Source organism: Rhipicephalus sanguineus, chromosome 3 (assembly GCF_013339695.2).
Source record: "Rhipicephalus sanguineus isolate Rsan-2018 chromosome 3, BIME_Rsan_1.4, whole genome shotgun sequence".
Lineage (NCBI taxonomy): Eukaryota > Metazoa > Arthropoda > Arachnida > Ixodida > Ixodidae > Rhipicephalus > Rhipicephalus sanguineus.
Window position 1 is genome coordinate 7,610,644 of NC_051178.1, and position 27,372 is coordinate 7,638,015.

Here is a 27,372-nt window from a genome sequence, read left to right on the forward strand (position 1 = left end):
CTCATGTGTTATCCAAGGATTATTCCTTGGCGCTTTCTTGTGTTTCTTTGGTATGAAGTTAGTGACACAGTACATAACAGTAGATTTGAAACTTAGCCAAAGTCGATTAGGATCACTGGATGTGTCAAAAGGTAGCTGCAAAAAGTTTTTGAACTCATGCACGAGATAGGTTAATACGCTGTTATCGTCAGCTCATTATAAGTCAATCACAGTTGATCCGCGCTGCTCACATGCGATAATCGAACCAAGTGGCAGCAAGCATATGACTATGTGATGGTCTGATATGCCGTCGACTACGTCAGTTCGAACACGGTCTTCCGGGAACTGCTGACTAATCAGTATCAGATCTAATGTGTTCTCGGCAGTGTTGTGCATGCGTGTTGGAGATAACATGATTTGCTGAAGGCTAAAGTTCAACATTAAGTTTATAAGGTCATCCGAGGTAGATGATGTGTGGTTTAGCGTAGTCCAGTCAACGTCTGGGAGATTAAAATCTCCCATAAGCACTATAAGAGAGTTGCGAACATGACGTTGCATGAAGTCATGAACTGCAGTTATGCACTCGTGTCCGGATGACGGGCTTCGATAAACGCATCCAACGAATATAGGAGTGCTATCGCAAAGAATCCGGCAGAAAATTGCTTCAGCATCTGTTACTGCTGCAAGCGACACATATGAATGGCATTTCTTCATGAGTAGAGCGATGCCCCTGCCACGAGAAGGTCTATCCTTACAGATAACGGAATAATTTGGAGCAACAACATCACTATCGAATGTCTCGGAAGTGTGGCGCCTACTATGTCAGGGCTGTATTCTAGTAGAAGATTTTCGAGAACATCTATTTTGTTTAGAACACTTCTTGCATTAACATTCAATATAGTCAGGGCTTCGATTTTGCGTGTAGACGAGCTTGGCGAGTTTGCGGCCTTGATGGTGCCTCGTCCATTTTTTGGCTGCGAACCTTGTCGTTCTTTTCTTCATCCCAGATAAATGCTTGGTGAATAATTTGTCAAACACCAACGACACAAGCTTCTCCTTCTTTTCTCGATTTTCTTTGGCGCTGTTCCATAGCCTGCACCTGATGTCTCGGATCCTAGGCGAAAAGTCTTCTCCGACTGAGAAGCTGGTGTTTTTCAGTTTGTATCCGCTTTTCAGTATGGATGATTTCTGCCTAAAGTCTAGCAACTTGAAAATGACTGGTCTATTTTTGTTCCGTTCCGCTCGTCCTAGGCGGTGTATTCGTTCGATAGAAACTCGTTCTAGGCCGAGGGTGTCCTGAACAATAGTCTTATTCACTGCTTGTTCAAGACTTTCACTCGTCTTTCCGTCAACTTCAGGTAGACCATAAACAATTGAGTTCAATTGCCTACTTCTGTTTTCTAGGTCGTCGACCTTCCTTTCCAGCAATTCATGTGCACGCTGACAAGCTCATCCTGACAGAGACTAACCTTCTCTTCAAGTCTTGATAAAGCGTCTAGCGTTTTATGAATATCGACAAGCCGCTTTTCCTTGATAAACTTAATATCCAAGGCGATTATTTTTAATGCGCTTGCGATTTGATCTTGCGCAGGTCCCGGGTTAGTCTCGATGTCTCCCCCTAAGAGCAGTAATTTCCCCCAAAACATCCTAACACAACATGGCATACAAGAAAACCGTGGGCACGGTAGCACAAGCAAAAAAGGATCATCAGAGCGTATACATTTTCCGTATTTCTTCCTCACCTGCACAAGGAAGACGAACGGGTTATCAGACGACCGCATGCCTGAAGTGCCACCGTGCCCAAGAAGCGTCCATTGCGCTGCACGAGCTTTTGTAGGTGAGCCGGTGGGTGGTGCTTGGTGCTGATCATACGCAGTCAGAATTGGGATGGTTAACGGCGAATGATGAGGCAACGTCTCCGATGACGTGCAGGACGGGATTGTTGGCGCATGGTAGCACGCCACACTGTGGGTCTGCGCTGTAGTGCTCTCCCCGGATCGCAAGCTGCCCCCACTGGAGGTGAGAAGCAGTCTGAGGAAAAACTGCACAAGGAACACGAATGGGTTATCAGACGTCCGCATGCCTGAAGTGCCACCGTGCCCACATTCTACAGGATCTCGCTGTAACATACTCAATGTGCTTAGTCCAAGTAAGATTTGATGAAAAATGAACCCCAAGGTATTTATAATCAGTTACTCGCGTTAGCTGGACAGTGTCTAATGTGTAATCAAACAGGTATGGATCGTGTTTACAAGTGAAGGAGACACATTGACACTTACTAGGGTTCAGAGACATATGCCACCTAACACACCAGTGCATGATACTATCTAAATTGCGTTACAAGTACTCATGGTCAGAGACAGATCTAATACAGTGGTAAATCGCACAATCATCCGCATACAGACACGCTTTGCATGAAACATCCTGAGCATTATCATTGATGTACACTACATACCTGCCAAGTCTCCCGGATTACCCGGGAGACTTCCGGATTTTGAACGTTTCTCCCGGTTGTACGGGTCATAGAAAAATCTCCCGGAAATTCAGTTTTGCTCCGCGCGTCCAGTGCTTTGTCTGGCCACATGAGCAAAGTTGTCTGGCCACGTAGTAGAAAGGATTCTTCATCTTTTTTTTTTTTTTTTTTTTAACGATGGTAGAAAGGTTCAACTCAGTTTCATTGCGCATGAAGTAGCTGTGCACTTCGCGCCGCAGTGCTGCCATCGCAAACGTGTCATAGCACTGCAGCCGCGTCCTGCCGGTGATGCGCTTCTCAGTTTGGCCCGAGGAATTCAATTTCTTGCGCTTCGGGGAGGCAAGTGGGGCCCGCAGAGCTTCAGCCTTGATACGCTTAACTGTTCGCTCGCTCACTCTTGCCCGACGAAATAGCTGGTAAGCAAGCGACAACAGGCCTCGCACGCGGAGCGATGTTATCGCATGCGCCCTTCGCGCGACGGGGACGGCCGGGTCGTTTCATCTCTGCTTCAACCGCGTTCGTCTCTAGCGCTAGCGCGCTTTTACTCGCACATGAAACAGACGATGCGTAAGCGATGTTATCGGTTTGGACTCTGTACAAATCAGAGGCGACCGCAAAATCCCGCTGACAGTGTCCATATAATTGCTATCGCAGTACCCCCCCCCCGTTGAGTACATCTCCCGGATTCCGTTTCTCCAAACTTGGCAGGTATGACACTAGAAATAACAGAGGTCCCAAAACAGATCCCTGAGGGACTCCCGAAGTAACAGTAGCATATTCAGATAGGGAGCCGTTAATTACTACACGTTGCATGCAATCTTGTAGATGACACTTAATCCAGTCAACGAATGCAAGAGTAATACCGAGTGATGAAAGTTTGTGTAACAGCAAAACATGGGGGACGGAATCAAATGCTTTTTTAAAGTCTAGGAATACTATACAGTCTGTCTGTACACCAAGGTCAGATGAAGGAAAAAGGTCATGACTGAATTTTAGGAGCTGTGTCGAACAAGAAAGGCCAGACCTAAAGCCATGCTGCTTCACTTCCAGGGTAACCCAAGGTTTAATAACTGTTTACTTGGAACATGTTTGTCAACCAACTGCTTTAGTGTGAAGCAAAATATATCCTATAGGGTGTTGCAATCCGCGGATTGAGGTAAATGACTGAATTCCTGCAGGAATATGGCAAGCTCATTAGATAACGAAGCATGATTTCCTTTATCCAGATAATACATCTTCCTTGGCCAATCATGCACACATGTGAAGGGAACGATCTGAACATGGGCTACAATACAGTCATGGTCACTGATACCGGGAATTACGCTGTTATCAGGCACAAGTAATGGCTGGTTAGAAAAAAGCCGATCCAAGACAGAAGAGCCACACCTAGTAGGTTGAGTGTATCGTTCACAGCGATTGCCTCAAGAAATGCCATAGACAGATGAATTACCAAGGACTGGTTTATTGTCAGCCCACCTCACATCAGGCATATTGAAATCACTGCCTATCAAATAGTCATTGTTTATTGTAGAGAGAAACTTGGAAAGGGAAGTGAAGGACTCAGGCGATGTGTTAGTAGGGGAACGGTAACTGTCCTGTTTTAAATTGGATATTGCACCAAACTGACTCCGAACAATCAGTTGGGGTTAACGCAGGAGACGATTGCAAGCACGAATCGACAAGAAGAAAGACATCACTGCCATGCACATTGCGATCGGAACGGTAGACGTGAAAATCAGGTAGATAAACTTCTGAGCTACCGACAGATTCGTTGACTCCGTGCCTATAACCACGTCAGGTTTGACTGAAGAGGTCAGTGAAGCGAAATCATTGGTCTTGTTTTTTATGCTTCTGCAGTTCACGACTGAAATGGTAAGCTCTGAAATTGGATGAACAGAACGTCCTCTGCCAACCTATTGCTTTGAGGGCAATTTGCTCGGGCACCGCCCCTTTTGCTATTTTTTCAATTCAACCACAATATCTGGCACACTGTTGTACACGCACCACTTTTTATCAACGAGTAGCCTATCGTATCGAAGTTTGAAATTGCAATTTAGTGTTTTCGCAGGTTTGACAAGTTTAAATCGCGCAAGCCTGATGTCAGGGCTGAAATCCTCACGTATCGCAAAGTTAGTACTACCCTTAAGCTTAATACCACGAGATAGGATACGTTCCTTATCCTTGAAGTTAACAAACCTAATAATGACAGGTTGGTTTTTCCTTTCGTGAAATTTACCAATTCAGTTGCATCAGAAAGTCTTCTTGTTTACTCACTGAGGCTTAAATTGAATGTCTTGAAGGGATCATATATTTTTTGTCATGTTTTTTGTTGATCATGCGTTAGTATCATAGATTTGTTATGCGTGCAGTGTTGTCTTTGTCTTTTCCTGAATGTTGGCTTGCTGACTGTTCTTATTCATGTTGGTTTTTAATTTTTTTTTTACGGCCCCTGCTGTACCTTATTTTTTTCACCTGGTTGCCTTAACACATACAGTGTTAAAGAATACTTACAATCGATATAGTAGATTTGGTTTCCAGGGAGTCTTGACAAGGCAGTATTGTGAGGTTGCATGGAATTGTAATGCGGGGTTTGCACTCATAAAGTAGTGTGGTTGCTGCAATGAAAATTCAGCTCTAAGAGTAACGCTTGTTGTGTGTCCCTGTCCATTGAAGCAACTTGCCCAAAGCGACTTGCACTTATGCTCCGCAGGAAGAGAGCAGTGAGGGTCGTCTGGCCCTGCAGGAGGCACTGGTGGCAGTGGCCCCAGCGTATGCTGCCTGGGCCGATGACGACACGAAGCAGCTGCTACTGGCCCTGGTGTCGACACATGCGTCCGCTCCGAGCGCCACTTGTCGGCATGCTGCTCTGCGCTATGCGGCCACCGTTTATGCAGCCGACTATGCGCCTACTCGTTACCTGCTGCTCATGGCCGCTGGTGACAGGTGAGCACAGTGACCCCCGCATCCGTCACCACATGCTTCGTGAGAGGTTGTGATCCCCTTCCACACTAACCGTATGTGGCTGAGTCCTTTCTGGGGAAAAGGGGATCCTGAGCTGACGCCAAGTGACTGGATGGTCCTGGAAGATGCAGCAGTGCCCTTTGGCTCGCGCTGAATGTGGACAGAACCCCTGAGTGGGTCAACTCAAGGGTTCAATGGGGAATGCATTTAGATCTTTTACATTGTAAGCTGTTATGGGCTCACAACAACAGCTGATTTTGGGGGCGATATCATCCATTTAATTTGCCGGGTGTCAATTGGATGAACAGAATGCCAGGTTCCCTAAAACGCTTGCACGTGGACCTAATGGTAGAAATAATGGTAAACTACAGCATTGTACAAATAGTGGATAGCCTAACATAAATACAGGACCATTGCCAGTCAACTTTAGACTTAATATTCCTGTCTGATAAAGCTTTCAGCCATGATGTCGCTGTTGAAGACTGGATATCAGACCATAAATCGATAGTAGCTGTCCTCAGTGTCACGAATGAAAAATTAACCAAACCCCGAACAGCCTCTGGGTTCGATTTTCAAAGAGCTGATGACACGTAAATTTTGAATGCCCTGGAACTAGGTTTCGACATGCTACCACAGGATGAAGACGTCAACACGCTGTGACAACACTTTAAAAGGACACTAAAGAGAAACAATGAATTGGTTTAGATTGATAAAGTGTGCTTGGAGAACTCTTGTGTAGTTTATTTCACCACCATAGGTTTATTATTAGAGGAGAAAACCAAGTTCAAAGTTTCATTTTTAAATTTCGCGCCGAACTTTGTAATTCATGACGTAAAAGGTTTCAAAGAGCATTTAACGCTTAGAATAACAGAGAGCTGAGCTAGTTGGTAAGTATTCATTCTAAAAAGACAGGGCGTGCAAACAAGGACACAAGAAAGAAGTCAGGACACCACAAACGCCGACTAACAACTGAAGAGACGCACAACGGCTGAAAAGAAAGAAGGCACGAAAACTTATCTGCGCATGCCCATGCAACAGGCGAACCTATCAATCCGGCACGCGTGGCGGTCTACGTTGAAGATAACTGTTAAGGCATTTGATTTCATCTTTATGCAAGTTAATCGACGGTTGGCTCACGCATGCGTTACCACTATTCTCGATATGCCATGCTTCTATCATCAGGCGCGTTTCTTCATTTCTATGACGGTACATCACTGCGCATTCATCGAATTTTGGCGTGCACTTACAATCTCGACAATGTAAAGATAGATTAGAAGGTGAGCCTCCTGTTAGCGATCTCTTATGTTCTAATAATCTCTGGTTGATGCATCGGCCCGTCTGTCCTACGTAGAAGCGGCCGCAGCTGAAAGGGATCTTATACACCACGCTCGTACGGCAATCAGTGAATTTGTTGGTGTGTTTTACGAAACAAATATCGGTCCGCTTCTTGTCTTTTACTCGCTCATTCTTCCTCTGCACAGCGGCGCAAATCTTACCTAGCTTATTGGCAGCCGTGAAAACAACATTAACGCCGTATCTACTTCCTACTTTCTTTAGCCTGTGAGACACGCAATGAATGTACGGTATACCTACGACACGTTTCTTCTTATCGCTTTCTGCAACCATGCTCGGACTTAACACAATAGACTTCTTTAAACGTTCAGCGACCGTGGCCACTGCATCACGAGGATACCCTACACCTAAAAGACGCGTAACCTGTGCGTTAAAGCTATCACTCATTTTGTGCTCACACGACTTGGTGAGGGCTGATTTAAGGCACGACATGGCGATACCGTTTTTTACAACCTTCGAGTGCTTCGACGAAAAATTTAACAGCGGTTTCGAAGATCTAGGAGAATACTGCCAGCACACGTGGTTCTTCTGGAACGTTAAAGAAATGTCTAGAAATTGTATTCCATTATTCTGAGGCACCTCTTTAGTAAATCTCAGCCCACCTCCATTAATTTCAAATTTTTCGCTCACGGAAGTTACCACCTTTTCAAAGTCCTCACCACTACAAAAGATCAAGTAATCGTCCACATAACGAAAAACCTTAATAACCGAATTACCTAAGGCGCCTTCCAAAAGATTGTCAATCTTGCTAAGGTATAAATCACTAAGAACCGGAGCAACCTTAGAACCAATACATATCCCTGATTTCTGCACATAAACGCCTTCCTTCCAACCTACAAGCGTCGACTTTAAATACATGGAAAGGATTTCTAGAAAAGCCCCGGTAGAAACACCACATTTATCGGTGAAAACGGTCTGGTGCGCTTGTTCGTTAATACATTCATTAACACAATTTAACAACTCCTCATGCGGCAAAGAATAATACAGGTCTTCAATATCCATACTAAAAGCCTTACAACAGCCGGGGTTCTCCTCGGAGAGGAACTGCACTAGTGCCTGAGAATTACGCATACGAAAAGGGTCTGAAAAACTCAAAGAGGTTAAGCAGTTCTGCAAATAACTAGATACAGCGACTTGCCAGGTGCCTTGCTCTGAAACGATTGCTCGAAATGGGATCTCGTTCTTATGTGTTTTGGCTGAAAAAAACAATTCTAAAGTAAGTGATTTAGCCTTCTTGACATTACAAGCTATTCTCTCAAGATTATGTCTTAACAAAAGGTCGACAGCACGTTGCCTGACTACCGATGGCTTAAGTTTTACCGTCCTAAAATTCTTTTCTATGGCTGTTAATGCTTTTTCTGAGAACAAACTGTCCGGCATAATTACAAAATACCCTTCCTTATCTGAAATTACTGGCCTGAGTTTCTTTTCGACACAGTAATTAACCAAAGGCTGGACAGGATCAGAACACTTGAGATGCATATTTGAACCCTTGATGCTAGCAACGCAGTCTGAAATGCAGTGGGAACGCTCTTCTTCAGGAACAAGTCTAGTGATTGTACGCGGCAAACTTAAAACGTCTATTGGTTTCAGATTCGGCTTAAAACAGTATTTAGGACCTAAGGCTAGGGTTTTACGATGACTATCATCGAAGGCAGCTCCTCCAAGGACTAGCAAGTTATTTTGCGATGAAACAGTAGAAATAATCTTCCTCTTACATGGTTGAAGTTCTCGAAGTTTTACCCTCCATATGAATTCCGCATGCTGGTTAGCTACCCTCATCCAGTCGGCGTACATCTGCTTCTGGCGGCGATCGTCACGCGAAGTCGAACAACGGACCTTGAGGCATTCCTGGTAAAATCTCACTTGACGCCATGATTCCGCGGTCAATATGGCACATATCCTCCCGGCATGTCCGGTAGATGGTTGCAGAAACCCGCACAACAGTTGAACTTCAACTGGGCAAACTCTATTCTTAGAAAACCATGAAAATGTTCTAGCACGGACCAAGCAAATAGCAATTAAAGACGCCAAAGAGGCAGGATTGTTCAGATAAGTAGGAGAACACGGAAAAGGGCTCAGAGTACTAGAAATGAAGCTTAGAATAACAGAGAGCTGAGCTAGTTGGTAAGTATTCATTCTAAAAAGACAGGGCGTGCAAACAAGGACACAAGAAAGAAGTCAGGACACCACAAACGCCGACTAACAACTGAAGAGACGCACAACGGCTGAAAAGAAAGAAGGCACGAAAACTTATCTGCGCATGCCCATGCAACAGGCGAACCTATCAATCCGGCACGCGTGGCGGTCTACGTTGAAGATAACTGTTAAGGCATTTGATTTCATCTTTATGCAAGTTAATCGACGGTTGGCTCACGCATGCGTTACCACTATTCTCGATATGCCATGCTTCTATCATCAGGCGCGTTTCTTCATTTCTATGACGGTACATCACTGCGCATTCATCGAATTTTGGCGTGCACTTACAATCTCGACAATGTAAAGATAGATTAGAAGGTGAGCCTCCTGTTAGCGATCTCTTATGTTCTAATAATCTCTGGTTGATGCATCGGCCCGTCTGTCCTACGTAGAAGCGGCCGCAGCTGAAAGGGATCTTATACACCACGCTCGTACGGCAATCAGTGAATTTGTTGGTGTGTTTTACGCATTTAAGCATTTAGCATTTAACGTATTTTGGCGCCACTGGCTCGACGAAATTTCCACAAACTCGTTATGTCAAGTCTCTGGCCCCCTCAGAGGACAATGTACTTCGATTTAACCGATTAGGAACTACGTAGGCCCAAGCAGGCGCCGTCAAAAATATGTGACGTCACGGAGAATGGTGCGGGAATTCAAGGTGGCGTCGCCACCTGTATTTTCTTTTCGCGCATTTTCTCGCTTATTAAGTGTCTTCTCGCAGCACGCGTGGTGTTTTTGGTATCGTGGAAGACTACTTTACTAATGTGAGAAAAATGATTTTGCTCTTTAGTGTCCCTTTAAGTCCTTTGTAGTCAGACTGTTCATCTCGCCACAGAAAAGTAAAACGAGCAGAAAAGAGTAACCTGTGGGTAACCCGCAATATTATTCATTTAATGTGCCGACTGTGACGTGCACACAAAAAAGGTTCCCGAGATATATATCACTATTTCAGGGCTAATCACGCAAAGACGAATGGAGCTGAAAGAAGCGTGAACCCCCCAAAAAACTTTGATGTCTTCTTCAAAACCAATGTTAGATAGTGTCAAGGAAACTGTTTGCAGTGAATCAGTAAGAAGGGCTGAAGAAAGAGCGGTTGCTTGGGCTAGTTGGTGATTTAGCATCGACATATTTGAACAGCGCAAAAACAACGAGGACGGAGAGAGTACACAACACAGGTGCTAATTTCAACTAAATTTTATTAGCGATGACGCTATAAATATGTGCACAAGACAAGAACAGCACACATCAGTGCAATCGCACAACCTATTGCACCACAGCCATATGATCCCGTCGTACTGCCACAAAGCTAGCTTCATTGCATAGCTGTGACGCGCTGCTGTGAACCCACCCTCGCAGACCAAAATTTGCATTTTTCGCCATGACTCCAGATTTTAAAAGCATTTTTTGTTTACGGTACTCAACTTCTTTGCCTGTCAAGAGGCAGGCACAATTAACCCTCATAGCAGGTGAAATTTATTCTGCTTGCAGTTCCTTTTGTTCAATTATCCAGTTTTGCTGGCTTTGAAGTCACTTCTGGAAACGTCTCGATCGTGTGCCGATTCAAGGGTTCTGCATGGAGCTCCTTGAGAATGCCTGCAAGCTTGTGATTGATGTCCACATATTTTCCCATTTTCGGCCCACAGACACGCAGCTGAAGATCTCCTTCCTTTGCTTGTACCACCCACGGGTTTTGGACGGGAAAAATGGACGCGACGTAGCTGTCCGCAGCGTGCGGAAAGAACTTTTCTTTAATATGAGCTTTCATAATGAAAGGACCGCGTGCAATTTCCATGCACGCAGACCATAGTCGAGCCGAAATAAGTCTGTGCGGACGTCACTACGTCTGCCACTGACGGTCGGCTCTCACTAATGCCGCGAACCTGTTTTTTGTGTAATGTCTTAGTGCCACGAAATCAGCCAGCGGGATCATGTTCGTTAGCATTGCCCTAAGAATGGGGAAATATCAGGTTATCCAGGCTCATGCCAATGCTTCACGTTACGTCCAACGCGTCATTACATGACACCTAGCAGCACAGTTTCGTCTTCACGTGTCGGAGTCTATGGGTTACCGTGCAAAAGGAATCTGTAATGAAGGAGTGGCGTGACTTGCACACACCGGTAGCGTGTTGCATACTGCTCTCTTTTTAATAGACGTTCCACAAATATTGTGATGTAGCATTTGACTCGCCTTTTAATGGGCCTTCGCGACTCGGCGAACCGATCACATCCAAGGCACAGAACAATCTCAAGATATGTCTCCACAAGCGAAGATGATAAAGAACACCATGTGATGATGATAATGTACAGATGATAAAGAAGTGCCTGATAAATGCCCACACTAATTTCTCTGCGTGCAAGCGGCCATTCTGGCCGCAACTTAAAGGTGTGGAGACCGCCTCTTCATACGAGATACATGCACAAGCTCCGTACCGCGACGGCGCCGGTCAGTTGGAGCAATAACAGGTTCGACGCGATAATTGACCGGAGAGGTCTGCTCCAAGACTGTGTATGGGCCGCCAAGAAACCAAAATTGAAATTTGTCGCACAAGCCAGGAGTGTGAACTGGTGCCCGGAGTAGCACCTCGTCGCCGGGGCGGAAGAACACAGCGCTGTGAGATGCGTCATGGAGATTCTTGCGGTGCTGTTGTCTTGCTTCAGTGTTCACTCGGGCGAGCTGGCGACAGTGGAGGATGCGGGACACATATTGTTCAGTGGAGGATGCAGATGGAGTGACAGGGGCGGTCAAGGAGGGAAGATCGGCCATAGACAAGCTAGAATGGTGCGTAGCCAGTTGTGCGTTGTACGGCGGTATTATAGGCAAAAGTAACGAATGGCAAAATTGTGTCCCAGTTTGTGTGGTAGGGCTCAATGTACATGGCTATCATGTCGGATAGTGTGCGATGAAATCGCTCAGTTAGCCCGTTGGTTTGGGGGTGATAGCTGGAGGTTGTCTTGTGGGTGGTACCAGAGGCTCTGAGCAATTCCTCAACAATTTGTGAAAGGAAAGCTTTCCCACGGTCGCTCAGAATGACACAAGGAGCACCGTGACGAAGTATTAAGGCTTGAAGCATAAATGCAGCCACTTCAGAAGCCGACGCTGAAGTCACGCAGGCTGTTTCGGCGTAACGTGTCAATTGGTCGACAGCTGTCACAACCCATCGATGACCAGTGGGAGTCGTGGGAAGAGGACCATACAGATCGATTCCAACGACTTCGAATGGTGCCGACGGACACGGAAGTGGTTGCAGCTCGCCGCTTTGAGGTGATGTCGGGAGCTTGCGGCGCTGACAAAGATTGCAGGAAGCGACGTACTTCGCTACACTGGTGGATAGACCAGACCAATAGAAGCGACCTTTAATGCGGTCTTACGTTTTCTGGAAACCAAGGTGACCAGCAGTCATGTCGTCGTGACAGGCCTTAAGAATATCAGCGCGAAGAGAGTGAGGCAGAACGGGCACCCAGCGTTGCCCTTCTGGGTGATAGATATGACGGTAGTAGTAGTAGTACAACTTTATTTATAAGGGTTGGGATAAGGGGTCATGAGCTCGATGGGTGGGGCCCCAAGTCCAGGGCTCCACTGGCTACTGCTGCCTGCCTGACGTGACCCAGAAGCGCAAGCTGTACCTCTGGGTCAGAGCTGGCGAGCTGGGCCTCCCATTGCTCGAAAGTATTAGATAGGTTGTACTGGCCTAAAAAGGCATCTAAAGTTGGTGGTCGGTTTAGGCATCCCCACGAGATGTGATATAGAGATGGCGAGCCGCCACACCACGGACAGGCGTGCCCATACAGCGTTGGGAAAATTTTGTTCAATCTTTGTAGATTGGGAAAGACCCCCGTTTGAATCCTACGGAGGTCAATCGCGTCCTCCCCTTCTAATGATTTGTGGGGGGCGCTGTATTTTTGTCGAGTGCCTCGCTGGTGAGCCAGAATTTCGCGAGGGGCCATTCTGGATGGGTCGTTGTCCTCCTCGTTAGTATTCTCCTGAAGTGTTTGAGGGGATTGAAAGTGCGGTCGAGGCTCTGCTCGGTTCGTGAGCCCTCGAGCAAGAGCGTCTGCACTCTCGTTTCCCTCCAGGCCTGTGTGTCCTGGACACCAGATCAGCCTGTAGTTGTTTTTCAATTTCCCGCCTAGGAATTTACTTAGCTTTATCGGGAGGCGGCCTTTTAAAAATGAACGGCACGCTTCCTGCGAGTCGGAGATGATAATGGTCTGTGGTTCCTCCCTTCGTTCTTGCTCTTTGATCGCAAGGGTAATTGCAAAGCATTCCGCCTTGGCGATCGAGGACGTGTACAGGGATGCACATGTCATCATTCTGTTGTCGCTGCTGAGGACTGTTGCAACGGACCGTTTGAAGTTATATGCGGAAGCGTCCACATACAAAACATTTGTTTTGTTTTTTAATGTTTTACGGAGCCATCGCACTCTCTCCTCTCTGCGCTTTTTGTTTGTATTTACGTCCATGTTCTTGGGCAGGGGAGCGATCGAGATCTTGCCGCGGACGGGTTCCGGGATGTCTACAAGAACCTCGTCCAGGTTCTGGGGGTACGGAGGGAAGCCCACCCTAGCGAGTATCTCTCGCCCAGCTTTCGTCTGACTTAGACGATTTCTCTGCGCGGTCAGTACCGCTGTCTTTAGCTCAGGATATGTGTTATATATTCCGAGTTCTAATAACTTTTGAGTTGGTGTGCTTACCGGTAGTCCTAGGGCTACTTTGTAGGCACTCCTGATTATAGACTCGACGTTTTCTTCTTCAGATTTGTTTAGCGTGTGGAAAGGTAGACTGTACGTTATCTTACTCAGTACGAGTGCCTGTACTAATCTAATTGTGTCTCCTTCCTTCATTCCCTTTTTGTGGTATGTTATTCTCTGTATCATACGCGCGACTTGTTTCGTAGCTGATTTTAATAAGTTTATTGTGTGGTTTGCTCTTCCATTACTCTGAACCCAGTAACCCAGAATTCGTGCGACAGTTACCTCGTGAATTTTTACGCCTTCAATGTGTATATCTATGTTTCCATTGCTTCTGTATCTTTTTCCATGTACCCTGATGATTTCAGACTTCTCTGGGGCGCAACTGAGCCCGCTGGCCCTGGCGAAATTTTCAACTGCTGTTGCAGCCTCTTGAAGTGTCTGCTCTTTGCTAGCCAGGGATCCACGCGTTGCCCATAGGGTGATATCATCCGCGTATAGGGTGTATTTCAACTAAAGGACGTGGTTATTGAGCTTGAACTGCGTCAGCTGGTGACGAAGGCGGGCATTAGGCGGCCGCGAATTTCCCTGAAGGCAGTCTATGATGCGTCGACAGTAAGAGTCGGGCGTTGATGAGATATCATCGAGCCGTGGTCGTCAGGAAAAATCTGGCCAAGAGCGGCCAAGGAAGAGACATACGTGGAAGGGGCCTCCGAGCGTTCATCGCTGAAATGAGTAGCGGAACCAGTGCATGGTGCCGTAGGAAGTGGGCAGCGAGAAAGCGCATCTGCGTCCTGGTGCTTTTTACCACACTTGTAGATAACAGTGAAGTCGTATTCTTGCAGACGTATAATCCAGCGACCAAGGCGTCCTGATAAGTTCTTGAGTTTGGAAAGCCAACATAGGGCATGGTGGTCTGTAACGATGGTAAAACGATGGCCATGTAGATAGGTCGAAACTTCTGCACCGACCAAACAACAGCTAGACACTCCTGCTCAGTGATGGTGTAATTCTTCTCGGCGTTGGTCAGTACGTGGCTTGCATACGCGACGACCCTCTCACGTGATGACTGATCTCGCTGCAGTAGAATACAGTGAAATCTCGGTATAACGAACTTCAGGGGACCGCGGAAAAATGTTCGTTATTCTGAAAGGTCGTTATAGTGAAAGCCCAAAAATTTACCATAACAATAGAATTTCAGTAACGCAAACGTCCTACCTTTGCAACGGTACGTCCTTGAACTCGTTTCTCACAACAATGCGCACGTGAACATCAGACAAGGCACGTTTATTTGAAATAGTCCGTGATCGTTTTTTGACGGGTGCAGCACAAACTCTGCGTCACGAACGATTCTGGACCGTCCGCATTTTTATGCGCCGCTTCGGTCGCTGTTTCGCTTTTTTCTATGAATATGTGGAGTTTCCTCAAGTAGTCCAACGCATCTGTGGCCGACACTGACTCGTCGCGATCTTCGGGTGCTACCGTGACATCGTCGTCCATGTCATCGCTGCAATCCTTTAAGGCCCAACTGCATGCACGCGAGTTTTGAGCGATGGCTGACAGGATTTGCCGTCGCGGAGGGCCATCCATCGCCCTCGCTTGTCGCGTCGCAGGTTTCTGGAAAGCCAGAAAACACCGCTTGTCGCCCGGAAGTGAGCATAACGATATCCGGCAACATGGCAGCATCTCTGACCCTCGCTTCGGTTGCAATTTGCTAGTGATGCTTTCAATCGGCGCGTACTTCAAGGAATGCAAGTTATAGACTACCTTCTTTACAGCCCCATCTCACGCGAAGAGCGAGGCAGCGGCCGTATTTTGTCGTTAATTTTGATCGACGGTTCGTTTTGATGTTTCGGTGGTAGCTTGCTGCATTGGTGGCAGCTTGCTGCAATGTCAACATCGTCGTCATGCGAGGTAGCCCTTCTCCCTGCGAAGCAACGATGTGAGGCACTGCGGCTTTTCTTAAGCGTTCTATGACAGCAAGAGGAAACGTTGTCGAGATGCGCCTTGTGGACTAACCCCAACATAACGCAGTTTGCAAAGTGCGACGTAGCGTAGGCAGCGTACGCTTCAGTGCGCCCCATGGGATCACAGCATAAGATTGCGAAAAAAGGAAGCCACGAAACGCTTTTATGGCATGTTGTCATTCATCTACTCTGTAATTCTTTTTCGTAATTTGCCTGCGTGCACGCAATAGTTTTCAGTCGTGCAACCGTGACACTTTGTCGCGAACATGTGGATGCTCCCATCGCGACGGAGCCCGTTTGTCGCAGTCGCCTTCGCTCGAAAGTCGCGTGCAATGCATGCGGTTGGGCCTTTACAAAACCTGATGCGCTGTCACCTCCGCAACGGAGGGAAAAAAAAAAAAGTTCTTCGGGAGGGCGTCCGCTCTTTGCGCTGCGTCGTCTGCTAGCTTACAGCTCCGACTGCCATGACCGATACACTGAAATCTAAGAATCCTCGCATTTCGGGATATAAGTTCGTAGTACTGAGGTGTTGTTAAGATTACACGGGAATTAAATAACGATCGTTATTCTGAAATGTTCGTTATTCGGAAGTTCGTAGTAGTGAAATATTTTTACATTGAAACTATAAGCAATCGGCACGGGATTTCTTAAAAGTTTGTTAATTTGAAATGTTCGTTAATGTGGTGTTCGTTGTAACGAGGTTTGACTGTAGCACCGACGCCGTGACCACTAGCGTCAGTATGCAAGAGTGTGGGTGCAGTTTCATCAAAATGGCGCAGTACTGGTTCGGACGTGAGGGCGTTTTTCAGATGGCTAAACGCCGTTTCACATTCGGGAGACCAGTCAAAGGGAACACCAGAACTAGGGTGGCTAGAATGGGGAGGTGTGAAAAGCGGCCGCGGAAACCGGTCCCCAACGTGCGCCGATGCCGCAAGGGGCGCTGTACGCAGGGGCGCGTTAGAGTTACTAGGGCGCGTTAGAGTCACTGGAAAAATTTCAGAGTATCGCATCTGTTTTCCGCGCGCCGCCGCCGACGCGATTGGCTTACTCGCATCACGTGACCTCTCGCCGCCATATCCCTTCCAAGCGCTTTGGGTGCAGGCGCGTTCAATGCAGAGCGTGGCCGGACATTTAGCAGTACCACGGTCCCCAGAAGTAATTCGTCGCTTTTTTAAACGCGTCATGCAGACAGGGGCGTAAGCAGACATTTTTTTTCGGGGAGCGGGAAGGGGGCACGGGCCCGGTGTGCCACCCCCTGGATACGCCATTGCATGCAGGTGCCAGAAGAGAGTAGCTCACCATCAATCGAACGTTAGTGGTGAGCTACTCTGGGAATCTCGTTTGCCGTGTGGGAAAAATTAATGTCAAAGAGCGCCGTTCTATGTGGCTATATTGTTGGCCTGAACGAATTCGCCCCCCTCGAATAACACTCCTTCCTGCAGTGAACTACACTAACTTTGCTGGAAATTAAGATCTTATGCGACAGGATACTTCACCTTTTCGGTTCGCTATGGTCAGCGATATTGAAAACTACATACCTTTCTATTTGCTCGGCTGTTTATATCTCGATCTGTCGAACAGATTACGCATGCTATCCGAGTTATAAGCGTGTCACGCGCGAGAGCGAAATCGAAGATTTATTAAAATAATAACTATTTACTGGTATACCTTGAAGCCAAATGGCATGATCATTTGGCATCGCACAAAACAGAAGCGTGGAACTTTGTTGATGAACATGGTGTAAGGCAATGTTAATTATCAAGCGTATTTTTAAATTTGTTGCAAAAAATGCTGCTAATGCTGCATTGCGCCTAGCGTACCCTTGAAATACTATATAGTTGGTGAGAAATGGTCACAGCAAAAAAAAAAAAAAAAAAAGCAGATCCCACTCATTGAGGGAGTCGATTTTATGCGAGTCCTAGGTCTATATACATACTGTGTTGCAGTAGTATGCGCTTTAAAAATTCCTAGATGTGCTATTTCTGATCAAAAGAACATAAACCACCGTGCCGAGGAAGTTTTAATAAGAGTGCATGATGAAAAGAAAAGTGCAGCAGTGAAACCTACCCAGCTGTTTACGCGCTAGCAACGCCAAAAAAAAGAACTGTTTGTGGGAACACTGCAAAATATTTGCAAATTCATTGCTACGTTGGGAATATTAAGGAGACAAGAAATAGGAAATGCAACAATTAAGTAGTGATGTCAATCATTTTTGATGGCCTATTTTCTACGTATCGCAAGATAAGATTCATCTTACCCACCGCACGCCGATTCGCCCGTGCGTTCGGCTGCTGGCGTTCCGAATCAAGACATCGCGCACAACTTCCAATTACCGCACACACACTACTTCTATTACACATATCAACCAGTTGAACAGCAAGCACGGTGCGCAAGCAAGCTATGCGTCAGCGATCAGTCGAAGGACGCAATGTTGAATGTTCTCGATGTTGTTCAATAACGTCCTCGAGTGCAGTGAACCTGAACACCGACTGCAAAGCTAGCGCAAACAGTCAAGATTCACCAAATGTCGAAGTAAATGGCATCTCGCACGATGTCACTGCGCTAATGCAACTATGTTTACAGGTCCGGACCTAGCGAACACGCCCGGGCGTGACACGAAAAGAGACCGATGAAGCCATGAAGAGTTCGCGAGCACATGGCAACATTCGCCGCACGTTTCATTAGTTACACCGCTAACCGCGCAGTCGATCCATACCTGTCGATGACTCGAAATCGCTTCTAATATCCTCTTGAAGAAACACAGACACATAATACCGTTCTGCCGAGCGTAACACGGCACTGAGGCTAAAAGATCGGTCACTTCTCAACACACGCTAGCAACGCACCGGACGGTCTGGAAGGGACATGGCCGCCGCCACCCAATGTTGCCCGCGTGCAGCCTACCTTTGCGGTACTCTGATTTTCCAGTGACTCTAGGGCGCGTGGCGTTGAGCAGACGACGTACAGCGCAGCCTTGCTAGCGTCCGACGATTATGGCTCGCGCTATTTTTTGCGTGCTACACTTTGCAGCGTTAATCGTTTTCTTTTTACCTCAGCGATTGCACTAATAAAGTGTAGACTTCCTCTCCCCATTTGAAAAGCAGGGTTCGTATTGCACGCCGAGTAGCACTGCGCGTGCCAGAGTAATATTGCTAGCGGCATTTCGCGCACGCCACTCTTGAGCAGCAAGTTTTTTTTTTTTTTGTTATTTTTGCGCTTGTGTCCTGCCGTTTTACCACTTGCCATTATGTATCACTGCAACTTATTCAACTCATTTTTAGTGCTTATTCACATGGTTAAGGTATGTCTTTTTTTTAAAAAAAAAGTGATTTTTTTTTACTTTTGATGTTCTGAAAATGTACGAACATACAGAATTGCGGTTCACAAAAAATTACGCTTCTATTTGGTTCTGTTCGAAAGTTATGGTCCTTTTTTTGTGACTACACTCAAATTGAAAATGACATGTTCGGAAAATTTAATTATTGTTTTTCTCGAAACTTCATTTTCAGTAGGTTTTTGTTGCGAAAAAGTTCATAGCTAATGAACAGATCAATATTTTCCCATGAAACTTTCCATGCTTCTTGCTCAGACATTTACTTGCGCCTGTGCAATGAACTAGAATCATTGAAACGATGAATAACTTTTAATGTTATAATAATTCAATTGAAATGCAACCTTCTGAAACAACACGACTTATGGTGGTTTTAGGCTATAATATACCTAATAATAATGATAGCGCAAGGATTCTAGCTCATCGCACAGCCTACATACACAGCAGGGGCGTAGCAAGAATTTTTTTTTTTTTGGGGGGGGGGGTTCAATCATGTTCGTGCGTGCGTTTGTATGTGTGCGTGTATATATACATATGCAAAATTGAAAAATTTGGGGGGGGGGGGCGGTTGAACCCCCCAACCCCCGCCCCCTTGGCTACGCCCCTGGTACACAGCTATAATGCTGCGAAGCCATTTTCTTTTTTTGTATGGTTGGATTGGTATAGTTATGACTATTGCCGTGATGGCCGTGTTATGCATAATATTGGTAATTACATTACAATTACCTTCCGTTCTTTTACTGAACGCACTTGCAGAGCCCTTTTAAACTGTTCGCCCAAAGGCAAACACAAAACAATTAATTTTGGGTCAAAACCTAAGATTTCTAAAAAGGTGGAAAAATACCTAAAAAGTTGCCTGCTCTCGCGCTTGTACCATTACTATGCACTAGCTGCTGGTCAAAACGTCATGTGTTCGTTTTGTCGGCAGGTTGAAAGATTTATTAGTTCAAAGGAAACACATTCGTACACGAAGCAAGTTTATTTGAACTCTGCAATAAAGAGCTATCTACAGAACACAGGTCTTAGCCCACTTGGCTTTCTTTTTTTCCTCCTCATGGTTAACCCCCTTTAAAAATAAATGCACCCGAGATAAGGAATAAAAGTGTACAACATATCACGTTGTACGCGCTGTCGTTCACTTCAGACTACGCAATACCAACGAGCCCAACGTCGTTCCCCTCTACGTGCCTTGCGTCGAAATGCTTCTCGCATTGTGCTGCGTTCCTTGTCAGCTGCCTCTCAGCTCTCGGTATCGCACGACCTTACTTCTAAAATAACTCTTTCCACGCCAGTACTCGGAACAAACATGCCTTTTCTGTCGACGAACAGTACCCAGAGTAGGGTACTGTTCGCCAGGAACGAAGCAACAACGTGCAGCTTTCTTCTTCAGTTTATATCCTCACACCTCAAAAATCCATGACCCTCGAGCAATAAGCACCACTTGAACGATGAAAAATACGACGCCGCGTTGCCAAGTGCTAGGCTTTCCTCCGGTAATCTGCAACGGCGGCGGCCGTACCGGCCGTACCATGCAGCGCCCCTTGCAGCAGCGCCCCTGGCGGCATCGGCGCGCAGAGGGACCCTCTCTGGCAAGGGAAACACGCTGCGCTCAGCACACCTCCCCATTCTAGCCACCCTACCAGAACCGAGTAATTTGTGCGAAGGTGCCGCTATTGAGGCGAAGTCTCGTATGAATCGGCGGAAGTAGGAAGCGAGGCCAAAAAAACTGCGTAAATCTAAATTTGCTCCTTTCGGGACGAGGGAAGTGAATAACCGCCGAAACCTTATCGGGATCAGGACGAATGCCGTTCTTACTCACAGTGTGGCCTAAGACCTTAATTGCCTTGCTGGCAAAATGGCACTTTTTCGTGTTCAGCTGAAGGCAGGGGTGAGACAGCTGCGCATATTGCGCATTTTTGATACGATTCCGTTTTCCTGCGCCAAGCTGCTCCGAAAGCATAAAAATTGCAAAAATTGCGCCGAACTGCGCTGAAACGGCCCCGCAAGCAAGAATTTTCAAGCCTGCATCAGTTTCAGCGTGGGAAAACGTAACTTTAGAAGCAGCGCCAGGGATACGTTCGCAGAACATGTTAACGCGCCCAAGCGTGTCCTTCTACGCGCCTTTGTAATGGAGGCTTCCATAGTGCTGTGGTAATCGCCTCTGAGTGGTTGTAAATACAGTCAACTGCCGATTTTTCGGACTCCCTAGGGACCGCGAAATCGTCCGAAAAATCGGGCAGTCCGAAAAAACAAATTCATGCTTTTTTATTCTGCTCAAGTGGTCAAATCGCCACAGCCACATCCGCAATAGCTTTAATGCCTCCAAGTACAATTATCAGGCATTTTGGTGCGCGCCCAGGCTCTCGCAAATACATTCGGTACCTGCCGCGAACCCCGGCTAACTACGCACGTGCCAACCGCCACTTTTGCGACTCGTGATGAGCGCCGCTGATAATAGCAAAGCGCGGAATATATTACGGCTATCTCGCATGAAGCGTTTGTAAACGATGACGCGGAACACAAAGACTGTGGCGGAAGAGCGGACGACTCGTCCGGTTTTCCCCGATGCGTGTGCGCATATGCGCACACACATCGCCGAATCGCCGCCGATACGCAGCATTCGCTGCCGCGTCAAGCCAATCGTTTCTAGTTGTGTGCAGCACATCGCCAACTAAGCTGACGCCGTCACTTTACTGTTGCTGTATCGTACGCACGCATTTATCATGAAAGGGTTCGTGATGCGCACTTAGTTCCTGACCGCACACGGGCTCGGCAATGGCGAGCTGGTTTCGTCCGCGAAGGCAACGCGTCTACGCGGCGCACTTAGCGGTCTCGCACAAAGAGGCAGCAAGAATGGCGGCGCGGCGCATTTGGGTTCTCGCCTATTAAATGCGTGCAGTACGCATGCAACTGCGCTAGGCCACGTGCACTACCGAGCAGTTAACTGAAGATGCTTATCGCAAGGGTTGTCAGCGATTAAGCCGTACTGGCGCGTTTACCAGCTGCTGCCATCACGCCTCCGTTCATTTCCTCTGCACGGCGCCGCGATAGCGGCCCCTTTGAATTTGTGGTCTGCTTCACCCCATAACGCTTCGGCATTGCGGCAAAGCTGACTTTCGGACTCTGCTTCTGTCTCAAACAGATCGACTCGCGAAAGCGCTGGTTCGAACCTACAAGATGATAGACGCGGCAGAGGTGGGGGCTTCAAATAATGCCTTTCGGACCTGCAGTGGCAGGAAGTCCGAAAAATCGGACGCAAATAGCTTCAGCGTCCGAATTTTTGGACGTTCTAATACATTGAAGTCTATGGGGCGGTGACGGTGCCGCGAGAGCGTCCGAATTTTCGAGCAAGTCCGGAAAATCGGGCGTCCGAAAAATCGGCAGTTGACAGTATATGTGACCCCCCCCCCTCCCATGTCTTCATCGGTGGCCGCCATACCGCTTTTGTTCTTTCCTGATGTTACACGTGAAGGCGTCGCCGCAGTCGCGTGTTAGTAAGAATCGTTCATTGACCGTTCAAAGACCTACTGCTATGAGACTACAATTCTTGTGCAATCAGATTTTTTTTTATTATTTGAAAAATGTGATGTTTTTTCTTTTTTTATTTTCGAATGTAAAGTGAACCTAGTTAAAAAACTTTTTTCATCTATTTCATATGTTGTTACCCGGGTTATGTAAGTTGCGTAGTTTGTAAAAAGGTAGTGTAGTTCATACCTGGCAATAATCTGTTAAAAAAAGCTTTCTCCAAAGGCTCTTTGAACGTTATATGTATTCTAAGCCGATTAAAATGTGCGTTTCTTCCTCCAAGTTGCTACAAATTTGTTTTTTTCAAGCTTCAAAAACGACATAATAAATGCCACTAACTGCTCCCAAACAAGGTTCTCCTGCTCCTAAATTGAAATTTTGCTGCTCCCAAAACTGCTCCCAAATCGATTTCAGCCGTCTCACCCCTGTGAAGGCCAGCATTAGCAAGACACGTCAGCACTTCCTCCAAACGTTGTAGGTGTTGAGAGAAGGTTGACACGAGAAAACAACAATATTGTCCAAATAGCACAGGCAAGTCTTCCACTTCAGACCACGCAGAACGGTGTCAATCATGCGTTCGAATGTTGCGGGAGCATTGCACAGGCCGAAGGGCATTACATTGAACTTGTAAAGACCATCTGGTGTCAAAAAGGCCGTTTCTTTTTTATCTTCCTCATGCATCGGTGTCTGCCAGTATCCCGAACGTAGATCGAGACTCGAGAAGTACTCGGCCCCCTGTAGCGAATCCAAGGCGTCGTCTATACGTGGCATAGGGTATACGTCCTTGCGCGTGATCTTGTTTAGCGCCCGGTAATCTATGCAGAACCGCACAGAACCGTCTTTTTTTCGAACTAGGACGACGGGAGATGACCAAGGACTAGCTCAGAGGTGTATTATCTTGCGAAGGCCCATTAAAAGGCGTGTCAACTGCTACGTCACAAGTGGTGGAGGGTGCTCATCGGTTCCCCGTCCTCTACTCGCCCGCTTTACTTCCTGGAGCTTCGTTCAGGTCGCCGTTTGTGCCAGTTGTCCACCAGTACGCCGCAGGACGAACCCTCAGGCACTTCTTCATCTACATCTTCCGCTACGGCTGCCGCAGCTTCTCCACCTTGGATCGTCAGCGGGCCCCATCGCGAGCCCCATTTATTCGCTGGACTTCGCAATGAAGATGTGGAGGATTGGCTCGACCAATATAACATAGTGAGTGCTGTGAACCATTGGGACGACCCGCACAAGCTCCGCCACGTCTCCTTCTACCTCACAGGCGTGGCAAAGACTTGGTTTTTCAACCACCAGATTGACTTTCCCGACTGGAGCACTTTCAAGGAGCATCTCCGACAAGTGTTTGGTACTCCAGCAGTTCGATCCGCCGTTGCGAAGAGAACACTGGAAACTCGCAAACAAGAACTCGGCGAGTCTTATACCTCGTATATAGAGGATGTCCTTTCTCTTTGTCGTCGCGTCAACGCTTCCATGGTAGAATCAGACAAAGTGCGTCATCTCCTGAAAGGCATCGGGACTGTTGCCTTCAATGCTTTGGCAATAAAGGACCCGTCTACCGTCGCTGATATTGTAGCTACGTGCCAGCGCCTGGACGAGCTCGAATCCGCACGATTGCAGCCGGACACCCCTCATAACAACCCGACTGCCGATCCCTCATTGCGCGCGATGATCCGCGCCATCATACGAGAAGAACTGCAGTCACTCGGCTTTTCAACAGGTGCGGTCCCTTCTCCCGCCTCCAGTACCAATATGCGTGACGTTGTTAAGGAGGAGTTGGCGGCTATGACTGGTGCTGCGTATACCGACCCTCTCATCCCTAGGCCACAACCAACATACGCGCAAGTCGCCACAGTTACCCCAGCCGTTGTTCCATCGATTCCACCGAAGCCGACGCCAGCCCACCTGGCTTCAATATCTCCCAGCATACATAACCAACCCTACTATCCACCGTGGCGACTGACGCAACCTACCTGCTACTACTGCGGATATCGTGGACACATCGCACGTTTCTGTCGCAAGCGTCAGCAAGACAAACGCCGCGGGTTTGACACTTACGAACGGGACGACTTTTCCACTGGGTCCACTTTCCAGCGCCGTCCTTATGCTACGTATCCTGGTCACTCTCCCTCTCCACCTGCAACGTCCGAGACGGCTCCGAGCTACAGTCCTGCCAGGCGCCGCTCGCCGTCACCCCTTTGTCACTCTACGTCACCACTTCGACCAGCTTCTCACTTCGCCGACCGTCGCCCGGAAAACTAAATTATGCAGCTTTTGGAGGAAAAGCCGCATCTAGCGAAGTGAGAGAAATTCCTCCAGCGCGTCCCCATAATATGGTCTCTGTTTTGGTGGAAGGCATAGAAGTGGAAGCATTGATAGACACTGGTGCAAGTTTGTCTGTTATTCACCGTGATTTGTGTTCGCGTCTCCGCAAAGTTACTACTCCCTACGATGGACCGACGCTGCTAGCTGCTCAAGGAGACGCCATTCGACCTTCCGCCATGTGCACTGTTCGTGTCTATATTGATGGAGTTCTGCATTATGTACAATTCGCAGTGCTTAGTTCGTGTGCCCAACAGCTCGTATTAGGATGAGATTTTCTGTCAACGGCGCCCGCTACCATCTGCTGCCGGCAACGTGTTCTCCACATGACTGATACCACCTATTCGCTTCACGCAGATGACACATCACTTCGCTTTCTTGCTGCAGAAGACACCGAACTACCGCCACGCAGTCAACGAATTGTCGCCATCACGTCTGATGCCATTGACCATGGTGACGTGTTCGTACAAACCATCTGCACGCTGTCTCACCAGAGGGATCGCGTTTGCATCAGGGCTGGTCCGTTTCGACGATGGCTCTGCATTTGTTTGTGCAACAATATATCGAAGCACAAGGACACAGCGTTGCCAACCTAAATTCTGAAACTGCAGGTAACTATGTGCAGGATACAACATACCGTATTTACTCGCATAATTTGCGCACTTTTTTTCGTGAATTTGGAGCTCCGAAAAGGGGGTGCGCAAATTACGCGGAGATTTCGCGAGCACATCTGAAATAACACACAATATATAGTCCTAACACGCGCGATATATACATTAAAGAAGAAAATAAATTATAGCGCAAACTAAGGGTTTTTAACAGAATTAACACATACTTTAACCAGCCAGATTCGCTCATGCACGGTCTAGTCAGAATCACTGGTTGAGAAGTCCGACTGAGAATCATCGCCGCGGCCGCTGTCACCGCCCTCCCAAAGCGCGTCGTCCTTGGTTCCGTCGAGTGCGTTGAGGCGTCTTCTTGAAGCTCTTTGCGACAATGCTTGGAATAACGAGGTGCCACGGCACGGCGATACCGGTGCTCCTAAGCTCTCGCACATATTTGAAAAGGTATTCTTCAACAGCAGGAAACTTTCCATGCTTCGGTCCTCGGAACGCTCTCCTTCCCGGTCTTGTATTAAAAAGCGAACTATATTTTTACTTTTGGTCGGCACTGTGTTTCCTTCGTCTATGTCTTTCCCCGGCCAGGCGGGTTTCCGCCAAACTCTCGACTTCAAAAAGCGAACTCTTCTGCGGCACGGTTCCCGTTTCCTTAGGCAAATTCTATAACACTGAGCTTGAATTTTGCCGAATAGTTATTGTAGCCCAGCGCAAGAGAACAGTGAAAACGCAGCTGGCTGATCGCGAAACCTAAACTTCCGAAATCAACGAAGGCTGCGTCGCAGCGCGGATGCAGAGTAGGAGGGTCAGCGAGGGGAAATGTTGGCGCGACTGGCCCTCGCACGCCTCCGATGCAGAAAGTAGTCCGTGCCGTGTCGCGTGCATGCATTCTCATGGCAGGAGAACGCTCGAACAGTTCCGACAACCCGTGAACAGGTTCGGGTGTTCGGGTACGGTTGGTACGGTGTCGGCGGTTTCCGGAGAATAGAACGAAGTAATCGGAAGAAGGGACTTCGCAACCGCAGCCTGTCTTGTGTATGACTGCGCTCGCCTGCTCGGTGAGAGCCGCGGGGGCGCGGTCGTCTAAAGTTTCCCCGTGCGCACGCGCCGGCGAGCTGGCTCGAGCGGGGCGGGGAGTGCAAAATATGCGAGTAAATATTTTTTTCTAGCAAAGCTGGCTAAATGTTAGGGGTGCGCAAATTATGCGAGAGCGCAAATTATGCGGGTAAATACGGTATTCCCTCCCTTATTTTTTTAGTGAACGTGTTAGTACGTTTGTACAGGTTAATCGTGCATCGTTTATACATGGAAAGAGAAATACACTGCAAAAACACACATCAGTATATACAACACACTGAAATACATATACACATCAAAAGTACATCAAAGAATACATAAGGAAGTAGGCGCACCAACTAAGAAATATCTATGAATTCACAATTTGTATCCATATCTGTCCGGTCGCCGTCACTCTCGGTGCAGCTGAATACAACGACCAAGTAGGCAAGACATGACTGGTTCTTCTGTAGTGTTCACAGGAGGGTGTGGCACAGTTTCTGATGCAGGAAACTGTTCTGCGGCCGACCTTGTTGGCGAACCGGGATTGCTTCCTGCACTAGGCACAGGTGGCACTGCGGGAACACTTGCCTCAGCAGATGCTGGCTGCCATGTTGCAGTGAGAAGTGTCGCATCGAAGGGATCGTGATGAACTGATAAAGGCCATTGTGGCCAGTGTGCCAAGCAGGCACCTTGCACAGCTTTTCCACGTTCCATGTTTTGCTGTCATCGAGAATGAAGAATGCTGGGCCACATTGCCCACTGACTTTCCTTGGCTTTGAGAAAGAAATGTCACCCTTGAATGAAACCAATGTTTTCTCCACCCGTACCCCGTCTCCTACCGCCACCGCTGTCGGCCTCCTGTTGGTGTAGGCTTTGCCTGCACTCTTGCCTGCGCTT

General features: G+C 47.4%; 1 protein-coding gene across 1 annotated transcript in view; it reads left to right on the forward strand.

The window, feature by feature from the left end:
• The window catches only part of LOC119386432 (proteasome adapter and scaffold protein ECM29), an 814,720-nt gene that overhangs the window by 212,452 nt on the left and 574,896 nt on the right, over positions 1 to 27,372 (forward strand). Inside the window, exon 11 of the mRNA XM_037653733.2 lies at positions 5,163 to 5,395. Within this exon, the coding sequence (XP_037509661.1) occupies positions 5,163 to 5,395 (233 nt within the window). The remainder of the gene's footprint in view (positions 1 to 5,162; positions 5,396 to 27,372) is intronic.